The 16484-nt window shown below is 41.5% G+C and overlaps 1 protein-coding gene across 1 annotated transcript in view; it reads left to right on the plus strand.

The window, feature by feature from the left end:
- Positions 1-16484, plus strand: part of LOC115854745 (collagen alpha-1(XIX) chain) — a 304855-nt gene that overhangs the window by 238704 nt on the left and 49667 nt on the right. Inside the window, exon 15 of the mRNA XM_060283962.1 lies at positions 8346-8399. Within this exon, the coding sequence (XP_060139945.1) occupies positions 8346-8399 (54 nt within the window). The remainder of the gene's footprint in view (positions 1-8345; positions 8400-16484) is intronic.

Consider the following 16484-nt stretch of genomic DNA (forward strand, 5'->3'; position numbering starts at 1 on the left):
ATCAGAGGACAAAAGGACCAAAGAGGACACATCTGTATGGGGGCACAAGTGTCCATGGAAGCTGTTCCTGTCTGAGGGGACTCTTCAGGGTCTAGCACCCCATCTCATTGCCAAGGGGGTGCAGACGGCTTCCTCCACCCGCATTTCCCTCCCATCCCATCCCGGTGACCAACCCCCCGCCACTTCCCCTGTCAAACGAAAGGCTGAGAGAGTTACTGAAAGGTTTGGGAAGCAACTTAATTCTCACCTTCCCTCCCCAGAACTCCTGAGTTTACCTACAACCAAATGAACAACACTCTCCAAATAGCTGTTGTCAATAGCTGTCCCTCCTCTTCTACCCTGAAAGCAAGATCCAGGCCTTATTCATATATTTTCCCCTAGAACAGTACGTAAAACACAGACAGTACATTTCTGCTGAATACATTTACTCATTTTTTGGATAGGGTTTGAAGCGGGCATTTAAATATCCAAGTGGGATTTAATCCATTAAATTTAAGTTGATGGATTGAGAATTATGCACTGAAAGTTCTTCTGTATCAAAATTGGGTGACCTTCATACTTGCATCTTACGGATCCTTGGGGATTCTCTCTGTTTACGGGAAGTTATTGAATAGCTGCAAAATGTATTCCTATGAATTTATTTGCTGTTGCTCAATCCAGTCTTTCTCTTTGAAACTGCAGTTCTAAAATTCCACCCCTTGAGGGTACATTTCATTTGTTAAAGTATGTGACTCAAAAATACTGAAAATGCACTTCTATAAATTTAGCTTCATTGAAATCAAGATATGAAATGTCATTAATGATTTCTTTGTTCCAGTGCTGACTGGTAAGGCTGAATTCCTTCTTATACACTGGCTCAAGCTCTGACCCGTCTGAAATTTGTTGAGGAACCTCATCACATCGTTTTCATGTTAACATTTCTTTTAAATAAGACACTAGCAGTTTATGTGCATTATTTGTCCCTCTACGTGTTGATTTCATCCACTCTCTAAGTCTAAAAATGTAACAGTTTCCTGAATAAAAATGAAAGATGCTTGAAGCCTATGAGTGCTTGGAGATGGGGACCCCAGGGCATGGGCATAGTTCTTGGACAAGGAAGGCAGAGTCCAAGCCCGATTCTCCTCCTCCGGCCTGCAAGCATCCCCCTGCAAACTTCCAAATACGGAGGGAGCGTCCCCCCTCTCACTGCCGCACAATAAAATGTATCACAGAGGGTCAGGAAGCAGCTAAGCCATGCCCTACCGTGCCCCACCCCTGAGCCGGGATGAACCAAGTGCATTGGCTGAGGTTGGCAATGGCAGGATAGAAAACAGAGCCCGCGATTGGGACAGAGAGAGTTGGTGGTTTGGCAAGACCGTCGGGAGTCCAGTCTAAGTGGAAGGTTGTGGTTGTCCTGCTGGCGCAAGGCAAAGGCAAGCAGCCACCAGGGGAGCAGCTGAGAGAACTAGAAAGACCTGAATTCCCAAAAGGGCAAAGTCGTAAGGCGATGGGACATTTAAAAATCTGGCTTGGTGGTGGGAAAACAAGAGAAACTCAACAATTAGAGCAGCAAAGTAACTGAAATCGTGAATGACCAGGATATGCCCCCCCAAGGACACCTTCATCCTGAGGGTTACGGATTTTAAGATCAGACACACTTGGGGTTAAATTTTAGCCCCACCAATTAAGAGCAGGGTGATTTGGAGCTAGATGTTTAATCTTTCGTTCTCTGTAAAATGGGAACAGCATCACTCACCCACAGTAGTTTGCAGCAGATTAAGTGAAATAGCATAAGTCCGTGCTTAGCACTCAGGGCTTGGCCCATGGCAAGCATCTGATCGATGGTAACCATTTTAATAATCATTTGTCATAGGCTTTTATGTTTCTTGGTACATGCACAGCTTGGAGCACACAAGGAAAAGGTGATTTGGGGTTCATCCAGTCAGAAGGGACTTAAGAGGTCAGACCTTAATTATACTTATCTTCATGACCAAATTGGTGCTGCCATGATAACTTCATAGGAATGCTAAACAGTGACTGTAGACCATGCTGACCACAGACCAGACCACCTGGCCCAGTCCAGCGCTTCGATGAAGTGTTACCGTTTATTCAGATTATCATTTATTCAGTTATAGCTGAGGGGGTTTAGTTAATATTGTCACATTTCTAACTTGTTTTGAAAAGCCACATTAGGTACTGGTAGAGTCCATCCAAAGGGGAAAAAAAGGAAGAGAACTGGGCTTCCCTGGTGGCGCAGTGGTTGAGAGTTCGCCTGCCGATACAGGGGATGCAGGTTCGTGCCCCGGTCCGGGAAGATCCCACATGCTGCGGAGCGGCTGGGCCCGTGAGCCATGGCCGCTGAGCCTGCGCGTCCGGAGCCTGTGCTCCGCAACGGGAGAGGCCACAGCAGTGAGAGGCCCACGTACCGCCAAAAAAAAAAAAAAAAGGGAACAGAGAGATGGGGAAATTGTGACATGATTTAGAAATTTTAAGATCCCAACCTAAATGAGAAAAGCAATATCGGGAATAGCATCACAATATGGATTCATCTTCCCTTAGCCCTAAACCTATTTCAGATTCTTTGTTCATGTTGAATTACATCCTCTCCCCGTGTCCTTACAAGAGCCACTTGTCTGATCCCTGAAATAAGGAGACCATTATGACTAGCCTCATTGCTGTCTTAGATGTATTTTTAAAGATGTTAAGAAATAAAATTCACTTAAGATGTTATGCATTCCTCATGTAAGTATTCCGTTCCCATTTTTTCACATATCGTTGATTTCAAAATGTGCTAACCTTTTACATCAGTCATTAATCTTATTTCCGTTCACAATGTAAAAAAAGAAAACTAAACTTCCCAGATGGTCTGTAATGTTTTCCTGTGTAATTAACACCTACTTCACAGTTGTGGGTGCCAGTCAAGGCCCTGTCTCCTCTTCCTCGACATCTCCTTGGTACCTTGTTCAGGCTGAGTTGATGCCTAAGACTGTGCTGAATACACACATGGGAACAGGGGAATTCTGGAGAGGAGCCAGCTGCATTAGAAGACCTGGCAATTTAGAGAGATTACTTACACACGTGTCTCCTCTGTGGGCTTGAGGGCTGCATACCACCCTTTATTTCGGTACGATTACTACTGTAACTTGTCCTCGTCGTCATCATCAACAGCAAAAACCATCTGACAGATAAGTACCAGTCGCCCATTATTTGCATTCTTCCCTTCTTAATGCTCCTGGATGGTCAAGTGTTTATAAATCAAGTGGCTAATTTAAGATACATGTGCTCTCATACTGCAAGTCATCCTGGAAGCATCAAGTTATTTTTACTGTTGAAAATTTGTAGATGTCATTTATTTAAATAGGCCTGGGTTTTTTTTTTTTCCTTCCTGACAGTATTGACCCTCTGTGGTCATGTACACAGCAAATGCAGATGGATGAAGTCATCTGATAATTCAAATAAAATCACTCCATCGTGGAAATCTCCTGGTTTCATTTTTTTTAATTTTTATTGAAGTATAACAAACATTCAGAAAAATGTATGTATCCTAAGGAGACCACTTGTTGATTTTTCACAAATCAAGAACACGCTTGTAACCTGCACACAGTTCAAGAAACAGGACGTCCGCATCTTAGTCTGATGATCTCAGTCGCTCCCCACTCCCACATGGGTGACCTATTGCAACTTCTAACAGCTTAGCTTAGTATTGCCTGCTTTTATTCCTTATATGAATTGATCAACGTTGTGTTTACACAATTTAACCATATTGTTGCATATAGTTGTATTCCATTCATTTCCATTGTTATATAGTATTCCACTGTATGAATAATCTACAATTTACTTTTTCTATTTCTACTCTTAATGGGCATCTTGATTGTTGTTTTAGATGAAAAAATCCCCTATGCAAGGTTGACAGTTGGTTACGTTTTTTAACTGATGCACAACACAGATTTTAGAAGGTTTTCTTGATATATTATCAACATTTTTAAATGGAAAAAAAAAGGATAATTGGATAAAGGATGGTAGAAGGGCAGGGAGAAAAGAAACTAACATTTATTATTCCCACTGTGTCAGATATTATAGTAGGAGTGTTGTTGTTGTTGTTGTTAATTGTGGAGAAAAACACATAGCATAAAATTTACCATCTTAACCATTTTCAGCTGTACAGTTCATTAGTGTAAGTACAGCCGCATTGTTGTGAAAAGATCTTCAGAACTTTTTCATCTTGTAAAACTAAAACTCTGCTCCCATTAAATGACTTCCCCTATCCCCCGCCCCCCAGCCCCTGGCCACCACCATTCTACCTTCTGCTTCTATAAATTTGGCTACTCTAAGTACCTCATATAAGCGAAATCATACGGTATTTGTCTTCTACTGACTTATTTCACTGTGCCTATTTTGATTGGCATGATGTCATCAAGGTTTATCCATGTTGTAGCATGTATCAGAATGTCCTTCCTTTTCAAAATTGAATAATATTCCATCGTATGTACCACATTTTGTTTATCCACTCATCTGTTAATGGACGTTTGGATTGGTTCTGCCTCTTGGCTATTCTGAATAGTGCTGCGTATGAACATAGTGTGCAGATATCTCTTCACGACCCTGTTTTCAATTCCTTTGGATATAGACCCAGAAGTGGGATTTCTGGATCACATGGTCGTTCTACTTTTCATTATTTTAAAAATCTGCGCAGTGTTTTCCACAGCAGTTGCTCCATTCTACAATCTCGCCAGCAGTGCGCGAGCATTCCAGTTTCTCCAGATCCTCACGCACGCTTATTTTGTTTTTTGAAACTAGCCATCCTAATGGGTGTGTGCGTGGCAGGAATTTTACACATGATCTCTTTTTTAATTCTTCACAAACAGGCTTCAATGGGTAAGTACCAATTTTACAGCAAGGACATCTTGACACAAGAACCTTCCATAAAAGAAAAGGCTGGGATTCCAATCCAGGCGGTCCTGAAGTTGACAATGGGGTTTTTATTCTTAAAGTTCCACGCAGTCACAAAACCAACCCAGCTCTTTTGTTCTGAGCTACAAGGTTTACAAGATTAAGGGCTATACAAGATTGCCTGACTTTAAATATGAAATAAGAGGTTGAGGTTTAGAACAGGAGTTCTCACAGTGTGGTCTCAAGGCCAGTAGCATCAGTACTGCTGGGAACTTGTTATAAATGTGAGTTCTCGGGTCCCACCCCGGACATGCTGAGTCAGAAACTCTGGAAGTGGGGAGAGCAATCTGTTTCTGCTAGGTCTCCCGAGGATGCTGATGTGTGATCGGGTTAGAGCACCACTGGGCTTAAATCATTAGACAAATACCTAAGCTGCAGTCTGATAACCTTTACACTGTTGCCAAACAGGAAACGTACGTGTTGAGCACTCTGAGGTTTCCAGGGCAACCTGATATGGTAAATCTGCCTTTTATGCTTCATACTCCCAATTTTCAGAAGAGTATTGGCTTAGCCCAATTGTAATGCTGCTGAAACCATCCATTTGGAGATTGAGCCAGACTCCAACTGATCAATTGCTTCTGAACAAATGGCCACCTGGGACCAGGCACCCTAGCCAGGAAGGCCGCACCCAGCTCAGCATTTTTCTGTTATGTGCTGGGATTTTCATCCCAACCCACAACCGAGTGCCCACTTCTTGTCTCACTTTACAGTGGGTCTAGAATGAAGGGCCTGAAATAAGAGGAGACAGAAGTGGAAAGAAACACGCAAAAACAGCCCCTCTATCGACGTCAGGAGGGTATTCCCTGGCCCTCCCAGGCACAGCCCCAGCCCCAGAGCATGGAATCTAAAAAAGCCTAATTCATCAACACAGAGACAATGTTGGCTGCCAAAGGCTGAGGAAGGGGAAATGAGGAGATGCCGGTCAAAGTGCACAGACTTCCAGTTAGAAGATGAATAAGTTTGGGGATCTAATGTACAGCATGGTGACTATAGTTAACAATATTGTGTTTATACTTGAAAGTTGCTGAGAGAGTAGAGTTTAAATGTTCTCAACACACACACACAAATGGTAATTATGTAGGCTGACGGGGGTATTCACTAACTTTATTTCTAACATATAAGTGTATGAAGGCATCACTTGTACACATGAAACTTACACAATGTTACATGCCAATTATATCTGAGTAAAGCTGAAAAAGAAAAAAGTATTCAAATCTGCTTCAGGATGTTACTAGAAATTCAAGCCTAGAAACCACATTTAAACTGAAAATACGTGCTGGCTGAAGTCAGCTGTGTACGGTATGTTCCAATAATTTGACGGTCCTCAAAAACATCTTACCTGCATGTCTACTGTTAGCAAGGAGGCATAGAGACAGTCAGCGTTCCCCTGTGCTCTTCCAGAGACACATCCGCACACTCTTGACAGTCGCAAGGCTTTGAACAATGATGTAAATCAGCAGCGACGTGCAAGAGTTTGGAAGCTTGCCCGTACCATACTGAACCATGAATCCGTCTACTCCTCATGTTAAGACATGACAATGTTGTGCTACAATATCTGAGACTTGGTTTATCTTAAACATTAACTCTGTGATAAAAGTTGATCAATAACCTCATTTTCTCCACTTCCTGCCCAAATCAATATATATATATCTCTTTTAAGGAAAGGAGACTGCACACAAAGTTTATCCTATGGTTTTAACTTACCTCACCCTAAAAGAAAGAACCAATCACCTACTCCAATGTCACCGATTTTGTTTCTTTGTGCTCTTGTAAATGAATAAATTACGGTGCTTCCACTTTCCAAGTAAACAAACGTTGTATCGTTGATTAATCCTCAGGGGCTGATTGACTTGGATTTACTAAAAGACCCAATATATTGATTTTCAGAATGTGTAAACTGCAAAACAAGAAAATTATGTCCATGTGTGTAACTTTTATTCAGTATACAGAATATTAAATTATATATTCATTCCAATCTTACAACCCCCCAAAGGAAATCCAAGGTTCAGATCTCTAAGACAGAAGGTACATGAAAATAACTACTCATTTTATTTCTGGTTTTAATGAAATTAAAAAAAAAATCTGTTCTGTAGTTGTTAGCCAGGAGTTTTTATGAATACAGCTGCTATTTTTATATGGAGTCCTCGACAGTAGGTACTCAACTTGCCTTCAGCAATTAACGGAAGCATTTCCCACCCAATCACAGTGTCGCATTTGCTTACCTACCTTCCAGACCTTACTCTGCTGCTTCAGTGGGTATTGCATTTCCTACCCAACTCCAAGCTTAGCTGAAGGCCAGAAAGATCAAGCCTGACTCTTTCAGAGCAAGAAAATCTGTCAGTGAAATGAGCCTTTCCCTGTTTATGCTTCCAATTCTCCCCAAAAAGAGTTGAAAGATCAGCCTAATACTTTTACCTGTTAAGTAACAACAAGCCATAATATGTATTAACATACTACCAATATGGTAATAAAATAAAGTTATTAGTAACAATGAAACAGAATTAGAAAACCTGCTCAGAAATGCTTCTCATTCAAAATGTGTGCTATCCATACCTAAGCTGGCTTCCTTCTATGATAAAGGAAAGAAAATAATTAAGAAAAGGAATGTATAATAAATCAATGTTTTTTAAATGATATAGATACACAGGTACTTAGAAATGTCATTCTGGCTCTTGCAATTGGAATTTAGCTAGTTGCGAACTTGGGGAGTTAACATTCACTTACAATAATGAAGATTAATAAGCAAGGAGTGAACATTTTATTTCACTTATAAAACAGCTTAATCATCCAAAGGGAAGAAAAAAGCTAGTTAATGTGCTTTTCACAACATATATAATTATAATATGGCTTACGGAAGTGCTTTTCAAACTTTAGTGAGTATGAGTATTACCTGAAGGGGTTTTTTAAATGCATATTCAGGGATCCCTTCCCCAGAGATTCTAAACCAGTAAGTCCAGGATGGAGCCCAGAAAAGTGTATTTTTAATACCTGATAGCACCCTCAGGAAGCTCCTATAAAATTGGAATTCAGATCACTCTTTGAGAAATACCAATTTAAGATGATAAATGCATTTATTATTGCACCTGAACCCACTGAATTATCAGATAAAATGCCCATCTTAGCCCATCTTTCAGATACTTTATATTACTTTGCTAGAGTACCAAAGTAGACAGCCTTTGAAGGGCTGCTCATAAGAGTCACAGTTTATTCATTCCAGGCACTGTTTTTCTCATCTTGGCTGTTAAAAATTGTCTCAGAGCTTTTAGACTTCACAGGTCTTTAAAGGTCATGTGGACTTGGAATTGTTTTTTAACTTTTAGTTAATTTTTAGTCTTTAAAATTGCCATTTAATATTGTCTCATCTTAAAATAAAATGGAATCACAGTAGCTGTTGTCTGTTTCTCTTTGGTTTCTAGGGAAGACGAGGAAAACCAGGTCCTCCAGGAAAACCAGGGCCTCCAGGACCACCTGTGAGTAAACAGTAGGGTATTTCATGAGTCCCTCTGTACTGCTGTGTGTTCATCTAAAGGTTATCTTAATCCCCTGTAGATAATAATTTCCATCTTTCCACTGTTTAACATGGTTGTGCTCCCTACACCTCCCACCACCACCAACCAAGAGATCAGGGAGGCTGGTGGCCGGCTGCACCCCCTGCCCACTTCATTCCTGGACAGGAGCAAGTGTACTGCCTGCACGGGCGCCCCAAGCCAAGTCCCAGATCAGCAAACCCTGTGCTGAACCCACCTGAGCCCCATCTCCTCAATTTCTTAACATCCAGGCTGGTGGTCAGTCAGACATCTGGGGAAGCATGCCTACTTTTCTTGACACAGCTATTTTGCCAGTAGAATTTCATAGACTATTGTTGCTAAAGAGAGCCATAAAGATCGTGTAGCCAATTAGCTGATCTCATCCTTTACCCCAAGCTTCTAGAGGAAGTGTGCAATTTCTTGTGGCTCTGCTAACTCTTCAACCCACTGGAGTCTGGATTATGTCCAAGCTACTCCGCCGGCCCTGCATTCTCCATGATCACCAGTATCTCTGAGTCACGAGATTCCCTGAGTGCCTTTCAGGCTTCACCTTATTTCACTGCTGTATAGGAACTGACGCTGTTGACTGTTCTACCCTTGAAACTCTCTATTCTCTTGGTTCACTGATGCTGATCGTTTTCTCCTACCTTTGAGGCCATCGTTTTTGTCTCCTTCCATAAAGCTGTTCCCCCTTCCCTTATTTATACGTTGTATGGTTTAAAGAATCCCAGTCTTCTATTTCCACCCAAACATTCCTCCTGAGTTCCAGGTTCCTGCACACCACGGGCTGCTCAGTATCTCCACTTGGAGGTCTCCTATGTACTACAAACATAGCCTGTCCAAAACTAAACTCTAAAAATGACCCTAGATTTTTTTTCTCTCTCTCTCATCCTCCACATCCAAATAGTTCCTAAATCATGTCAATTCTACTTCCCATTAGCTCTCATTCCTCATACCACTTCCTTATTTAGGCCCTTGTCAATTTGTATCTATATTTTTATAGCCTTCTCCCAGCCGTCTCATTGCCTCTACCTTCTACAAGTGGGGTAATATTTCTAAATCATAACTCTGATCACGTAGCTCTTTGGTTGAAAACTCTTTAATAACTTCCCTTTCCTTCCAGATGGATTCCATATCTTCTACGGCCATTCCAGTCCCTTCAAAGTTTGTCCTTTTCCTATCTTTGTCTATCCTCCTCTGTGCCCTTTCTTCTTTTGCAACCTGTAGTGTCATCTTCCTTTATGATCTCAAAATGCCGCACATTGCAAATGTTCTCCCCAAGGCCCAGGTGAGCTTCCCCACCTGCAGGACTCAGCTCAGACCCCAGGTCTCCCACGAAGCCCTTGCCGGTGCTCTCGGCACAGCACGAGAGGTGTCATCCTCCGCAATCCTATGAGCTTATGCCTCCTGCAGACAGAGCACATTGTTTTATGACTCCTATTTTCCTTGTCTTTCTGACCACTGCCCTGTGAATATTTTTTGAACCTCTATTTTATCATCATTGTCTAGCACAGTTTCTGGCATGTAGCATGTAATTGTTAATTATTTAATGAATGAGTCAACAAATGAATATACTTCATAGATGAGAAAATGAAGACGGGAGAAGAGGTGACTTTTTAAAGGCTAGAACCACCTGCGCCACCACTAGAGGGCTCTAGACTGAGCTCCTTAGGAGTCACTTAGGGTGTGGCCACATGCCAAAGGTGAAAAAGATTGCTGCTCTGTCAATGATTTCATTTCATCCATTTAGCCGTTCAAGTAAATTGTTCTCTTAGCAATGTGCTGGTGTCAGTTGATACTGGTTGTGAAACAACTGGGGGGAAAATGGCATCAATTGGACATCCTGGAATCCAGTCTTTAAAGGAATCAGCTCTGTTGATTTTTATCCCAAATTTCCTGGCAAAAGAGAGAACTCATTGTAGGATTTTCGGTAATTGTCTCGTGCTATAAACAAGAAAAGCTGGTACAAGCTAACAGGCAAGATTAGACTTTCCCATAGTTTTCTAAATGCATGATGCTGCTTTCAAGACAAGGTAATTGTTGTCTCAGAGGAGGAATCTGAACGATGAAGGCCTTTATGACAGGCTTGCCAAATGTCTAGGAGAGAAGAGGATTACACCACATCCTGGAATGAGTCCTCAGCTGTAGATCAAATGAGTTTACTGAAGAATTTAGAAGATTAAGAAATATGCGACCATATGAAAGAGTTTATAATATTCAATTCCACAGGTTTTGATTGCCAGAGTGTTTGGGAGAGAGAGGTACTTATTTTATTTCAAGTATTAGATTTAGAATTTAAACTCAGCTATGGGTCTGACACACAGTGTTCATTAAATCCTGAGTACACGGTATTTAAAAGAAAAGTGGTTTATTATCTTTTGTAATACAATAAAATACCAATTTGTTAGACTACCAAAAAAGGGGGGAAATTCTATACAAAAAAGAAAAGGTTTTTATTCATAGGTCAGCTCTTGTTTAAAAAGAATTATTAGACTATATCATCCGCTCATTTTTGTATAAGAATTGTGGTTTATGGAAACTCTTTGTCTTTTTGATTGTGGGATAACTCCTCTAGTGGATTAAATATCTTTTGTCTGATACAAGTATTATCAAAACTCTATCTTGGGGTACATTTTTCATCAGCTTTTGTATTTTTTTAAGTTATTCACATAATAGATGACATGCATACCACCATACTGCAAAAAGTCCTATGAAGCACCTTGTCATTCTTACAGGAATTAGTTAAGGGAAGCATTGAAAAGAAAGGTGAACTACCTGGCCCCCCACATTCTTCTATGCCACCTTCATGTTTAATCTCCCTAAACATAATGTACTTTAGCAAGAGGACTGCTATTTCCCAAATGGTTAGAAATGAACAGAGTTCTTCAAAATCAGTCCTTTCAAGATCATATTAACCAACACTTTAAGAAAATGAGCTTATACAAAAATCAACCTGCTTCTAATTCACATCATTCAATAGTTTCACAAACTATTAAACATTTATTTAAGGCCTACTACGTGCCTAACACTGTTGGGAGCTAGGCTTGCAAAAATGAATACGATGTGGACCTTGCCCTTCAAGTATTTAAGTTTAACTCACAGAAAATGTGAATAGAGGAAGAAAACTTGGAAAAGATAACGCCAGGGTGGTTTTCTTCTGGAATTGACAACTGAAGCATAAAGGTTGAGCCTTAAAAACAAGGAGGAATTCCTGCCCATCATGACACATGGATGAGCCCGGAGGGCGTTATGCTGAGTGAAATAAGCCAGTTCACCGAAAGACAAAGACTGCATGGCTCCACTTTTTGAGATTTCTAAAATGGTCAGACTTATGGAAGCAGAGAACACACAGGGGCGGGAGTACTGGGGAGTGTTATTCAACAGGTATAAAGTTTCAGTTATGCAGGATGATTACATCCCAGAGATCTGCCCTACGACATAGTGCCTATAGGTAGCCATGCAGTATTGTGCATTTCAAAACTTGTTAAGAGGGTAGATTTCATGTTAGGTGTTCTTACCACACACACGCACACACGCACACACTGAGGGACAGAAGGGAAGGCTGGGAGGTGCTGGGTATGTCAGTTACGTTGGTTGTGGTGATGAGATCACAGGTGTTTGCATCTGTCCCAACTCATCCCATTGTACACATTAAACACGTGCAGTCCTTTGTGTCTCACTTATACCTCAATAAAGCTGTTTCTGTAAAAGTTGAGAAGGTCTGTCCAGTAAAGCAAATAGAGGGGAAGGAGAGAGCAAGCTAGGAGCTGCTGACAGAGGAAAGCAGCCTGAACAAAAGCTGAGCCCCGGGGAGTGGGGCAGGCGGCGGCCAGGCAGCTCTGACCACAGCACTGACACGTCGGGTCCAGCCCGGGCAGCGTCCTGGCAGAACTGCTATGAGGTCCACATGTCCCGAGAAGCCAGGACAATCTGTGAAGAGCTCTGAGTGGAGAGTCCCAGGGCCAGACTTCCTGATAGGTCTCTCTAGTGGCACAGTAGTTGGAATGCTGAGAGAGAGTGAGATCCATCGCAGCTATCATAGTATTTACTAGTCATTTGTATTTTATTACAACTGACGTAGAGCTTAAGAGACGTCCCCCTTTATTTGTGGGCATTTTTAGATCAAAATGTTGTTGTTTTTCATTTGTTTGTCTTCTTCCACTTTGTACCTTATGTGAGATGAGCCCTCCCCCCTTCACAACAGGAAGGAAGGTAACAAGAGAAAGAAGGAAAGGTTGGTAGGCACCAAGATCCTTCCGACTGAGACTGGGAGATGGTGTCTGACTCACCCTACTGGCTGGCGTCTGAGATTCCTAAAGCATGTGTTAGAATGTCTTATGACAATGTGAACTATAAAAAAATATTAATTTTCTCTCTTATCAAGCAATAATCAAATAATACATAATGTCTCTCAAATGAGTGAACAGAATAGTATATAATTTTACTATATATGTTTGAGCAATTAGCCTTCAGAAAAGTTAAGGGAAAATTTTTTATTGATTTACTCTGACCGGTGGGATTGTCTGAAAAGAACCAAGGAATAGGAGTTTTTAGGAGGCATGGATCCTTTGATAACAGCATACTTTGCTCAATTTCTTCAAGAAAATGTTCTCCCCTCCAGGGCTTTAGAGATGTTCCCTACATCAAAGGTAGTGTTGTTATTCTGGGGAGTGTCAATGAAGATTTTTAAAAAATAGAAGAAAGAAATCTCTAATGGCCTGAAGCAACTCAAATAATTAAAACATTTTAACCAACCATTCTATTTGTGATTGTTCTGAAGCCAAATTTGTATTTTCTCACTTTCTTAAGAAACATTGGTACCAAAAAGTTTAGTTGTTTACAAAGAAGAATTTCCCACAACTTTGTGTGTGTGGAAGGACAATCTCTTTCACCCTGAGAGAGTACATTCTCTAGGGGAAAGAATCTAATAAAGGAATATTTACTAAAAGTAGATCTTTGAACTAATGTTATTAGATTTTCTTTATGAAGTATTGTTTCATCAAAGTCATATATATTACTCCAATTTAGCTTCCCATACTTAACAGCAACTTTTCCTCTCTTTGAGGAAGGTTTAGTTGAAACTTAGACACATGTAATCTGCATACATAAAATTATCCTTATTGAGATGCTGGTAATTGAGGGGCAACTAACTGGTTCACAGAGCTGGCCACAACCCTTCATCACTTTTTATAAAGTATTGGTCCAATTTCCTGTTAATAAGCAGAGCTGATCTTACCTATACAAAGGGAAAAGCTCCCAAATTCCCCCAAGTAACTTCTGTCATCTTGTTTTGAATGAATATTCTTCATTGGAGGGAAACCATTAAGTAGCAATGTCATGGACTGATAATACCTGCAAATACACTAAGATTATGATTTTTTAAATTATTTATTTATTTTTGGCTGCATTGGGTCTTTGTTGCTGCGCGCGGGCTTTCTCTAGTTGCGGTGAGTAGGGGCTACTCTTCCTTGTGGTGCGTGGGCTTCTCATTGCAGTGGCTTCTCTTGTTGCAGAGCACGGGCTCTAGGCACGCGGGCTCAGCAGTTGGGGCTCACGGGCTCAGTAGTTGTGGCTCGTGGTCTCTAGAGCGCAGGCTCAGTAGCTGTGGCACACGGGCTTAGTTGCTCCACGGCATGTGGGATCTTCCCGGACCAGAGCTCAAACCTGTGTCCCCTGCAGTGGCAGGCGGATTCTTAACCACTGCACCACCAGGGAAGTCCCTAAGATTATGATTGAGAGCAGTTTTCAGAGAGGAAGCACGAGAGCCTTAAGCCTCTCCCTGGGGAAGGAAATAGCAGTAACTCCTGAGGAAACATATTCCACCAAAGAGAGAGAAATGGACCGGGAGAGGTGATTACAGCCCTAGCTCTGTGTTCGGTGCTCCACTGCCAGCGCATTATGTAATCCTCACAACTACCACGAGAAGTAGAAATGATGCTCATTTTATAATGGGGTAAAGGTTGCTTAGAAACATCGAGTAACTTGCCCAGGATCACACAAGTATAAGTAGGGGTTGTAGACTTGAGACCCAGGAATGGACCGCTAAACCCACCTTTATTCTCTCACTCACTCTCCAGTAAAAATTTCTTTGTCTTTCAAGCCTTCCAGTTATCTGAGTAGCATAAAGGAATGGAAAATAGTGGCCTCGTGTTAGGATGATGAGGCTTCGAGAGTCTCGGGACTTGAAATGCCTTAGTTTATTTCAGAGTATTCCAGGTTTTCATTCCTTTAGAAGGGAGAGCAGAGCAGCTGGCAATGAGGCGGAACAGAAGAGTTTAACTAATGAGCCATTAAAGGCGGCATGTCTTAGCCCACCCGTTTGACACTTCCATCACTTCTCATTCATCATCCCAGCAAACGTGTTTATTAAAAACCACATTAATTGGAAAATGTGTTATTATTCCTTTCTGGTGCAGGCAGGGCCCTTGATTTCCTTTCTTTTTTTTTCTCTGGCATTGTTTTTGTGCATTGTTTCATTATTGCAGTAAGAGAATTGAGCGGTGGGGCTCACGTGTGTCACAGAAATTCACATAATTTTTAATGTGGACCAGGAGCTCCCTCTACTGTTTCCACTGGGAAAGCTCTAGAAGAATGACTGTTCAGCCCTCAGGAGGCTGTCCAGGGTCTGGAGATTGCTCAGTGTTCGAGGCTTATTTATAAATCTACATGATTTTCAAAGTTTATTTTCAGGATTTTGTTGCATCTTATGCTTATCCTGTATTTTAAATACAAATGCTAGCTCATCGACAGTCATTTTCAATGTCAACCGGATGCCCTCTAGAAGTGAAAGCCCTTAGCTTTCTCTAAAATGCTGACTTATTGTAACACGCTGATAAAACTCTACAGCGTGAGTTTTTGTGGGAGCTGACTCTGGTGGAATTTGTGCTTCTTTTCTAAAGGAACCATAAGATTGAAAACATATACAACCATGTTGTTTCCATTCTCATTTTAATTTCAGTGTAGAACTTCTTTCACCTTTAATGCATGAGGCATTGCTCAATCCTGAAGGTTGTGGTTACAGAGCAGGATACATGGTTAAAAGAGTGAATTTAGGATGTGAAATTGAATTCATTTATCCAACACATACTTACCTCGATCACCTAGCATGTGTTAATGACTGTTACAAACCTTGAGTATACAGTGGTTTATTTAAAAAAAAAAAAAAAACAGACAAATTAAAGCTAAGGTCTCGGGCTTCCCTGGTGGCGCAGTGGTTGAGAGTCCACCTGCTGATGCAGGGGACATGGATTCATGCCCCGGTCTGGGAAGATCCCACATGCCGCGGAGCGGCTAGGCCTGTGAGCTGTGGCCACTGAGCCTGCGCGTCCGGAGCCTGTGCTCCGCAACAGGAGAGGCCGCAACAGTGAGAGGCCCGTGTACCGTAAAAAACAAAAACAAACAAACAAAAAAATAAATAAATAAAGCTAAGGTCTCTACCTTCAATAACTTACACTCTATCATGTGTGTGTAGGGTGAGGGACCGATGGTGAAGAGGCAATTCCATAGGTAGACAAAACAATTTCAGCTTAATATGCAGTACTGCAGGGGAATAAACTGGGTAGCGTGAGAGTGGTTTGGGAGGAAGAGTTGTTGCCCTAGTTAAGGTGGTCCAGGTGGCATCTCTGAGCATCTAGGTGACATTACTTGAGAAGGAGCCAGCAGTGTGAGGCCCAGAGCAAGAACTTTCCAGCCACAAAGATCAGGAAGTGCAAAGGGCCTGAGGTGGGAGAGAGGTTGCTGGATTCAGTAAACAGAAAGGAGCTAGGAGAACAGTGCCAGAGGAGGCTTTGGAGCTGAGTGGCCTTATGAGAGTGGAATTGGGGAGCAGGGTCGGGGGGAGAATAAGTGGCAAGGAAAATAATCAACTGGTCACATCTCCCTTTTTTAGGTCTTTGTGTTTTTATCTCAGGCGGTTAGATTTTTATTTTGATGTGATGAAATTATTATTCCTAATGATAATTCTAAAGGCAGCATCATTGTAGCATATCGTTTTTAGTCTTTGCATGGACAGGGAACAGACTTGTTTGC

Source organism: Globicephala melas, chromosome 14 (assembly GCF_963455315.2).
Source record: "Globicephala melas chromosome 14, mGloMel1.2, whole genome shotgun sequence".
Classification (NCBI taxonomy): domain Eukaryota; kingdom Metazoa; phylum Chordata; class Mammalia; order Artiodactyla; family Delphinidae; genus Globicephala; species Globicephala melas.